Source organism: Oncorhynchus keta, chromosome 4 (genome assembly GCF_023373465.1).
Source record: "Oncorhynchus keta strain PuntledgeMale-10-30-2019 chromosome 4, Oket_V2, whole genome shotgun sequence".
NCBI lineage: Eukaryota > Metazoa > Chordata > Actinopteri > Salmoniformes > Salmonidae > Oncorhynchus > Oncorhynchus keta.
In genome coordinates this window covers 66,382,945-66,393,479 of record NC_068424.1, presented here as the reverse complement: position 1 = coordinate 66,393,479, position 10,535 = coordinate 66,382,945, and the positions used below count along the sequence as shown (strand labels likewise).

At 40.7% G+C, this 10,535-nt stretch overlaps 1 protein-coding gene across 1 annotated transcript; it reads left to right on the top strand.

Moving 5' to 3' along the window:
- Positions 1-8,337: 8,337 nt before the first annotated feature.
- LOC118380994 (ribonuclease-like 3) lies at positions 8,338-9,860 on the top strand. Its single transcript, XM_035767959.2, has 3 exons — positions 8,338-8,433; positions 8,534-8,596; positions 9,329-9,860. The coding sequence occupies exon 3, from the start codon at positions 9,337-9,339 to the stop codon at positions 9,793-9,795; it is 459 nt and encodes a 152-aa protein (XP_035623852.1). The 5' UTR covers positions 8,338-8,433; positions 8,534-8,596; positions 9,329-9,336; the 3' UTR covers positions 9,796-9,860.
- The last annotated feature ends 675 nt before the right edge of the window (positions 9,861-10,535 follow it).

Sequence of the window (10,535 nt, the reverse complement as noted above, 5' to 3'; positions counted from 1 at the left end):
CTGGTCAAGGGCAGTCAGGTCTGGAGTGAACCAAGGGCTATATCTGTTCCTGGTTCTACATGTTTTGAATGGGATGTCTAACACAGCAGTGTGGTGGGATAGGGTGAAATAATCCAGTAACAATGCTATTCTACTTTTTCAATTGTTTCACTGATATTTCATTGTAAGCTTTCTGACAGACAACAAAACATAATCCTTTCCTTAATGCACTGCTCCCATTAAAAAACATTCACTTGCTTTCAGGGTTTTTTACACACATGTTTGTTTGGTTTGAAGGAGCCCTAAGCTGATGAGAAGCAAATTATTCATGAGCCATGCTCTACCAAGTGAGCCACACAGGATTACCCACCTCCCCCTGATCCACCTCCTCCTGGACCACACCTACCTCCCCCTGGTCCACGCCCACCTCCCCTGGTCCACCAACCTCCCCCTGGACCACACCCACCTCTAAACTCAACAAAAAGAGAAACCGTATTATGAAGCCAAGATAAATGACATAAAGAATGATGGGAAAATATTTTTGGAGTATTTTAAATGAAATTATCATCAGAAAGACAAATTCAAATCCATCTTTCATTGAATTAGATGGCTTATTCATCACAAAACCATTTGGTGGTGCCAATTATTTTAACCTCTTGATTATAGCCATCCCGGAACCGGGATCGTGAATACAGCCTCAAGCTCATTACCATAACGCAACGTTAACTATTCATTAAAATCGCAAATGAAATGAAATAAATATGCTAGCTCTCAAGCTTAGCCTTTTGTTAACAACACTGTCATCTCAGATTTTCAAAATGTGCTTTTCAACCATAGCAAAACAAGCATTTGTGTAACAGTATTGATAGCTAGCGTAGCATTTAGCATTAGCATTCAGCGGGCAACATTTTCACAAAAACAAGAAAAGCATTCAAATAAAATAATTTACCTTTGAAGAACTTCAGATGTTTTCAATGAGGAGACTCTCAGTTAGATAGCAAATGTTCAGTTTTTCCAAAAATATTATTTGTTTAGGACAAATCGCTCCGTTTTGTTCATCACGTTTAGCTAAGAAAAAAACCTGTATCCAGGAGTGTAAATATCCCGCAAGCTCATTAGCATAACACAACGTTAACTATTCATGAAAATCGCAAATGAAATGAAATAAATATATTAGCTCTCAAGCTTAGCCTTTTGTTAACAACACTGTCATCTCAGATTTTCAAAATATGCTTTTCAACCATAGCAAAACAAGCATTTGTGTAACAGTATTGATAGCTAGCGTAGCATTTAGCGTTAGCATTCAGCGGGCAACATTTTCACAAAAACAAGAAAAGCATTCAAATAAAATAATTTACCTTTGAAGAACTTTGGATGTTTTCAATGAGGAGACTCTCAGTTAGATAGCAAATGTTCCGTTTTTCCTGAAAGATTCTTTGTGTAGGAGAAATCGCTCCGTTTTGTTCGTCACGTTTGGCTACCAAAAAAAATAAAAAATTGAGTCATCAAAACTTTTTTCCAAATTAACTCCATAATATCGACTGAAACATGGTAAACGTTGTTTAGAATCAAACCTCAAGGTGTTTTTCACATATCTCTTCGATGATATATCGTTCGTGGAAGCCTCCTCTCTCCTCTGAATCACATGGATGAATGCGTGCAGCTGAAGATTACGCACCAATTTCGACAAAGGACACCGGGCGGACACCTGGTAAATGTAGTCTCTTATGGCCAATCTTCCAATGATATGCCTACAAACACGTCACAATGCTGCAGACACCTTGGGGAAATGGCAGAACGTGTAGGCTTGTTCAGGGCGCATTCACAACCATATAAGGAGACAATGGAAAATAGCGCCTCAAAGATTTTGCTCATTTCCTGTTTGAAGTTTCATCTTGGTTTCGCCTGTAGCATCAGTTCTGTGGCACTCACAGATCATATCTTTGCAGTTTTGGAAACGTCAGAGTGTTTTCTTTCCAAAGCTGTAAATTATATGCATAGTCGAGCATCTTTTCGTGACAAAATATCTTGTTTAAAACGGGAATGTTTTTTTCATCCAAAAACGAAATACTGCCCCTAGTGTTCCAAGAGGTTAATGACTACTTCATTGGCAAAGTGGACAAACTTAGGCAGGAAATGCCAAAAACTAACAGTGAGTCATCATATTCATGCATAAAAGACTAATACTGAAACAAAAGTACTGTCAATTTGAATTTTGTAACGTTGTCAATAATGACAAACCTGTCATTGACAACTCAGATGGAAAACTACCAAAGATGGTTGCTGACTCTATAGCCACTCCTATCTGTCATATATTTAATCTGAACCTAGAGAAAAGTGTTAGTCCTCTGGCCTGGAGGGAATCCATTCTGCTACCCAAGAACCCTTTACTGGTTCTAACAGCCAACCTATCAGATTGCTGCCAGCTCTTAACAAACTGTTTGAACCAATTGTGTATGACCAAATACAATGCTATTTCTCTGTAAACAAATTAACAACAGACTTTCAGAATGCTTATGGAGAAAGGCATTCAACATGTACTGCACTGACAAATAACTGATGACTGGTTGAAAGAAATTGACAATAAGAAGATTGTGGGAGCTGTACTGTTTGATATTTTTGATATAATATCTTTGATATTATTGACCATAATTTGTTTTTGAGAAAATATATGTTTTATGAATTCAGAGGGTTTTCTTGAATGGAAGCTTCTTTAATGTCAAACATGTAAAGTGTGGTGTACCGCAGGGCAACTCTCTAGGCCCTCTAGGCCCTTTTCAAATGTTAACAATGACCTGCCACTGGCATTAAACAAAGCCTATGTGTCCATGTATGCTGATGATTCAACCATATACGCATCAGCAACCAGAGCTAATGAAGTCCCTGAAACCCTTAACAAAGAGTTGCAGTCAGTTTTGGAAAGGGTGGCCAGTTATTAACTGGTACTTAACATCTCTAAATCTAAGCATATTGTATTTGGTATAAATGATTCCCTAAGCTCTAGACCTCAGCTGAATCTGGTAATGAATGGTGTGGCTGTTGAACAAGTTGAGGAGACTAAATTACTTGGTGTTACCTTAGATTATAAACTATCATGGTCAAAACATATAGATTCAATGGTTGTAAAGATGGGGAGAGGTCTGTCTGTGATAAAGATATGCTTTGTTTTTTGACACCTCACTCTACAAAGCAATTACTGCAGGCTCTAGTTTTATCTTATATTAATTATTGTCCAGCCAGGTGGTCAAGCGCTGCAAAGAAGGACCTAGTTGAGCTGCAGCTAGCCCAGAACAGAGTTACACATTGTTGGTCTTCATTGTAATCAGAGAGCTAATATTAATACTATGCATGTCAGTCTCTCTTGGCTAAAAGAAGAGGAGATACTGCATCGCTTCTTGTTTTTATATAAAAAAATGAGTGTGTTGGAAATTCCCAAATGTTTGCATAGTCAACTTACACACAGCACTGACACACTCACACACACTTACCCCACCAGACATGCCACCAGGGGTATTGTGACTGTCCCTGGGTCCATAACAAATTCAAGGAAACGTATAATATTATACAGAGCCATGATTGCATAGAACTCCACTCCATCTCATATAGCTCATGTGAACAGCAAACCTGGTTTCAAAAAACAAATAAAGCAACACCTCTTGGCACAATTCCTCACCCCCATGTGACCTACTTGTTGTGTGTATGTACTGACATGGAACTGATAGATGCACCCACATACGCACACACACACACACACACACACACACACACACACACACACACACACACACACACACACACACACACACACACACACACACACACACACACACACACACACACACACACACACACACACACACACACACACATGTACAAAAAAAATATGATTTGTAAATTGTAGAGTATTTTGTCAGTAAGGTCTTTTTCGTTATGTTGTTATGTAGCTGTTGCAATTGGCGTCAGCTAATGGGGATCCTAGTAAAATAAAAAAATCCCCCTGGTCCACACCCACCTCCCCCTGGTCTGTCCATTCCAGCCTCACACCCACCTCCCCCTGGTCTGTCCATTCCACCCTCACACCCACCCTCCCCCTGGTCTGTCCATTCCACCCCCACACACCTCCCCCTGGTCTCTCAATTCCAGCAGCGGTCCGCATTAGTGATGTCGGTGGCCATGTTCTTGTCGCTCCTTCAGTCGCTCCTTCAGCTCTGACACCTGGAGGCAGGCGGACGGAAACTGGTTGATGCAGGCTGTAAAGTAAACCCTTATATAGCTGTTGAACATATGGAGGTGGGAAGCTCATTTTAGCCACGTCCTCGTCATCAAACAAACTAGAATGTACTGTATATAAATGGCTGTTGGTATGGCTGTTGTTGAACATATGGACAGAGAGAGCTAACATGGGCATAAACTACAAAAATAATTGACTTGAATATTAATTGCAGGTAAGAACTCATCTCTGCCGCTCCATCTCCTCTCCCCCTCCCTCTTGGCTTGGCTGTGGGATATTGAATGCACATTGATAATTCTAATAGAATTGTTAACAGGCATTACCCAGAGATTGTGGTGAATAACTCCCTACTATCAACCAATCAGCATCCAGGATCCAAACAACCCGTTATATAATAAGAATCCAAAGTCCAACAATTTATGTAGCAATCCTGGACTTCCCAACAGCTGTTGGCATTAACTAGTGTTTATCTCCAGGTTTATTTGGTTTTCCTGTTCTCTGTGTAAGGCAAAGTAGAAGCAAAGAGCAGGCAATGATTATGAATTGCTTATGAAGAGAATACTTGTCTTCAATCAACTATGGATATCAGTATTTCTGAACAGCACTTTCATAACTGAGTTTGATTGGTACACCAGCTTGTCTTTAATAGAGGGAGTTGACATTTGATTTAGAAGTCTTACATCAGGTGGTGTGTTGGCCTTCACAGCTGAATGGATCACGAGTCACACCACAGAACTGTCACTTTATAAATGAACAGTCAACTCTCTCCATCCAACACAGTGCTGTCTGGATTGCCCAGTGGCGATTTTAGCATGTAAATCTTGGTGAGGCAAAAAAAATGGCAAATCAAATCAAATCCAAATTTATTTGTCACATACACATGGTTAGCAGATGTTAATGCGAGTGTAGCGAAATGCTTGTGCTTCTAGTTCCGACAATGCAGTAATAACCAACAAGTAATCTAGCTAACAATTCCAAAACTACTACCTTATAGACACAAGTGTAAGGGGATAAAGAATATGTACATAAAGATATATGAATGACTGATGGTACAGAGCGGCATAGGCAAGATACAGTAGATGGTATTGAGTACAGTATATACATATGAGATGAGTATGTAAACAAAGTGGCATAGTTAAAGTGACTAGTGATACATGTATTACATAAAGATGCAGTAGATGATATAGAGTACAGTATATACGTTATACATATGAGATGAATAATGTAGGGTATGTAAACATTATATTAGGTAGCATTGTTTAAAGTGGCTAGTGATATATTTTACATCATTTCCCATCAATTCCCATTATTAAAGTGGCTGGAGTTGAGTCAGTGTGTTGGCAGCAGCCACTCAATGTTAGTGGTGGCTGTTTAACAGTCTGATGGCCTTGAGATAGAAGCTGTTTTTCAGTCTCTCGGTCCCAGCTTTGATGCACCTGTACTGACCTCGCCTTCTGGATGATAGCGGGGTGAACAGGCAGTGGCTCGGGTGGTTGTTGTCCTTGATGATCTTTATGTTCCCTCTGCTGTTTCCTGAAGTCCACAATCATCTCCTAAGTTTTGTTGACGTTGAGTGTGAGGTTATTTTCTCGTCATTGTTGGTAATCAAGCCTACCACTGTTGTGTCGTCCGCAAACTTGATGATTGAGTTGGAGGCGTGCTTGGCCACGCAGTCGTGGGTGAACAGGGAGTACAGGAGAGGGCTCAGAACGCACCCTTGTGGGGCCCCAGTGTTGAGGATCAGCGGGGTGGAGATGTTGTTGCCTACCCTCACCACCTGGGGGCGGCCCGTCAGGAAGTCCAGTACCCAGTTGCACAGGGCGGGGTCGAGACCCAGGGTCTCGAGCTTGATGACGAGCTTGGAGGGCACTATGGTGTTGAATGCTGAGCTGTAGTCGATGAACAGCATTCTCACATAGGTATTCCTCTTGTCCAGATAGGTTAGGGCAGTGTGCAGTGTGGTTGAGATTGCATCGTCTGTGGACCTATTTGGGGGGTAAGCAAATTGGAGTGGGTCTAGGGTGTCAGGTAGGGTGGAGGTGATATGGTCCTTGACTAGTCTTGCGAGGGTTAACAGGTTTAAATATTTTCCTCACGTCGGCTGCAGTGAAGGAGAGTCCGCATGTTTTGGTTGCGGCCGTGTCAGTGGCACTATATTGTCCTCAAAGCAGGCAAAAAAGTTATTTAGTCTACCTGGGAGTAAGACATCCTGGTCCGTTGCGGGGCTTGTTTTCTTTTTGTAATCCGTGATTGACTGTAGACCCTGCCACATACCTCTTGTGTCTGAGCCGTTTAATTGAGATTCTACTTTGTCTCTATACTGACGATAGCTTGTTTGATTGCCTTGCGGAGGTAATAGTTACACTGTTTGTATTCGGTCATGTTTCCGGTCACCTTGCCCTGATTAAAAGCAGTGGTTCGCGCTTTCAGTTTCACGCGAATGCTGCCATCAATCCACGGTTTCTGGTTTGGGAATGTTTTAATCGTTGCTATGGGAACGACATCTTCAACGCACGTTCTAATGAACTCGCTCACCGAATCAGCGTATTCCTCAATGTTGTTGTTTGATGCAATACGAAACATATCCCAGTCCACGTGATGGAAGCAGTCTTGGAGTGTGGAATCAGATTGGTCGGACCAGCGTTGAACAGACCTAAGCGCGGGAGCTTCTTGTTTTAGTTTCTGTCTGTAGACAGAGATCAACAAAATGGAGTCGTGGTCAGCTTTTCCGAAAGGAGAGCGGGGCAGGGCCTTATATGCGTCTCGGAAGTTAGAATAGCAATGATCCAAGGTTTTTCCAGCCCTGGTTGCGCAATCGATATGCTGATACAATTTAGGGAGTCTTGTTTTCAGATTATCCTTGTTAAAATCCCCAGCTACAATGAATGCAGCCTCAGGATATATGGATTCCAGTTTGCAAAGAGTCAAATAAAGTTTGTTTAGAGCCATCGATGTGTCTGCTTGGGGGGGAATATATACGGCTGTGATTATAATCGAAGAGAATTCCCTTGGTAGATAATGCGGTCGACATTTGATTGTGAGGAATTCTAAATCAGGTGAACAGAAGGACTTGAGTTCCTGTATGTTGTTGTGACCACACCACGTCTCGTTAACCATGAAGCATACGCCCCCGCCCCTCTTCTTACCAGAAAGATGTTTGTTTCTGTCGGCGCGATGCGTGGAGAAACCAGCTGGCTGCACCGACTCCGATAGCGTCTCTCCAGTGAGCCATGTTTCCGTGAAGCAAAGAACGTTACAGTCTCTGATGTCCTTCTGGAATGCTACCCTTGCTCGGATTTCATCAACCTTGTTGTCAAGAGACTGGACATTGGCGAGAAGTATGCTCGGGAGTGGTGCACGATGTGCCCGTCTCCGGAGTCTGACCAGAAGACCGCTTCGTTTCCCCCTTTTACGAAGTTGTTTTTTGGGTCGCCGGCTGGGATCCATTCCGTTGTCCTGGGTGAAAGGTTGCGTGCCAGCAAAGCCACAACACAACACTAAACAATACATTATTTCCACTATAACAAACTGTTAGGGCCTACATAAAGCTGTGCCAACATCAGAGTCCCAACAGTAGTCCCAACACCTTTACCACTGCTACACCTGGCTATCAGCGGAGCCTTGTCTGGCAGCGAAACAGTTCATTATGCTTCATTTACTGCCTTTAAAAAACATAGCTGATATGGATGACTTGCTTAAACAAGTGTGGTTTCTACTGACAATTGAGATGTACAAACTATGGCATAAGGGGATGACAAACGGATAATTGGCAATCTGTAATTTCGATTAAGACATTAATGAGCAAACTAGGACGAACGTAGTCAATGTAACTATTTGTTCAGCACTTTTGAAATGTACAGCGACAGAATTCAGATTATTGGGCAGATTATTAACATTAATTAAAATGACAATACAGACAGACAATGAGCACATGCAGAGCAGCACAGAATACAACAGGACAAGGAAACATATGACAACCAACCCTTAGCAGGCAGACAGACAAAAAGCAACCAAACAATACAACAGAAACATAACAAGGTATACAAAGCTCTCAAGCCATTTGGGAAAAAGTTCAGTTAATAGTTAGCTAATTTAAACCCCTTTCTCCCCTACAATGTTGCAACACGGGTGCAGGGGATCCCAAATCAAAGTTCATGAAAGTGTATATATAAGTCGAGATTCAGGTTAGAGTTACTCACTTCACAGTGGAGACACTCAAACAGGTAAGATGTAATTACCTCAGCATTACAGTACTAGAACATAAAATAATAACTCTGAATCTGAAGAGTGTTGTCTCTGGTTAACGCTGTATTGTATCCGTAGATATCTGAGGACAAAAAATACCTTATCAGTCACACTGAAGGCCATTGAACCCAGTTGCCAGAGGTAAGTGCTTTCTCTCTCAAGTAAAATCTAGCCATTTAAAAAAAGAAAAATTATTCAAATTATATAATATAATTTATATTTGCATAACTTATACAAAATGGCTTTGGAGTATGATGACTCTACTTACTCTATCTAACTTCATCAAATATTTGACAAGCGTTGACAATTTATTTTTCCTTGTTTGACATAAAATACTGTAAAATCACCAGGAAATCATCTAAAAGTAATTTAAATATATGACACCTGTTCATAAGTATTCCCACGCATTAAAAAAAAAATGTTTTAACTTTATTTAACTAGGCAAGTCAGTCAAGAACAAATTGTTATTTTCAATGAGAGCCTAGGAACAGTGGGTTAACTGCCTGTTCAGGGGCAGAACAACAGATTTGTACCTTGTCCCCTCAGGGGTTTGAACTTGCAACCTTCCAGTTACTAGTCCAACAATCTAACCACTAGGCTACCCTGCCTATATGTCATTGTATGACAATGTAATCAAGGTCTGAAATTATTCTGTTCTTCTCAAAATACTGTACTTTATCTGTTTGGGATTATTGCTGTCAATTTGCAGGGAACAAATTATTTATTTTCCAGCCCCCTGACCATCTGAAAAATCAGACCATGGCTGAATGTAATTGGGGACCCCTGGCTTATGGTCTACACTGGTACAGTAATTAATAGTATTAGTAATAAACTTGTAAGAGTCTAACTTACCCCTCCTGTTTCTCCATTTAGTTGATGCCATGGGGTTCCAGAGGGCTTTCCTGTTCCTGGTGTTGATGTGTGCCACAGTGATGGTACACAGTCAACCGGCCGACATCAGCCGTCGTTATACACACTTCCTCCGACAGCACGTCAAGGGGGATATGACAATACAGAAGTGTCAGGGTGTGATGGGCTACTTGGAGTTGACTGAGACTGATAGCGCAAATTGCAAAGTAAAAAACACATTCATTAAAGCCAATTCAAATCAGGTCAGGGCCATTTGTACTGGGGGTGGCACACCTATGGGCAACAGTCTGTTTGAAAGCAATAATCGCTTCCCTGTAGTCATATGTAAGCACAAGTGTAAAAAGAAAACACTATGTCAACACACTCATCCCCGATGTGAATATGAGGGTTCTTCGTCCACCAGGAAAGTTGTCATTGCTTGTGAACGAGAATGGCCAGTGCACTATGGCGACGATATACTTATTGTCTAATTTAGCATATTGCTATGAACTGGTTCACTGAAATAAATAATAATATGCCTAATTTGACACCTGAATTACTGTATCCTGTTTTGTTTTTCACTATGATGACAACACATTACTGGGGATTTTGGACCAATCTTCCTAGTTGTATAAATTGATTAGTGTCCATTGATCTGGAAACAATTAATTATCTGAAAGAATGACCAAAATACGTCTCAGGGTTTGATTAAATTTCAGTCAGTTTTAGTCTTTGAAGGGGGCATACATGATTGTTGGATATTTATGTCAAGGCTTGCTTCATTTATAGGCCATAGTCCCATATTACAGTAATGCTTAACTAGACAGTAAACAAATGAAGCTAATTTCCAAACAAAAGAACAGAAGTGTAACCATAACCTTTGAACTCTCTTGTTTTCTACCACGAACTGAAATACAATTCCAGATTAGGTTTAAGTTTGTTTGATATAGATTTTTCACCAAATCTCCTAATACTTTTTAAATGTTTTATTATTAACCAAAAAACAGCTTGAAATACTGTATAGAGAATTGCTAACAAGATGTCTCACAATTTGGTTTCATAAAGTTAGAAAGTCACATGCATACCATAAAATATTGTTAAAATGTTTGAGCCAAACAGTATATTCAACCAGAGGAAATACCATTGTTTACATATAGATTTCAGTGGGCTTTGTGTGTGGCGCTCCCACATAAAGCGGTTGCTTAATTTTCATGTGTATTTCTGCTGTCAT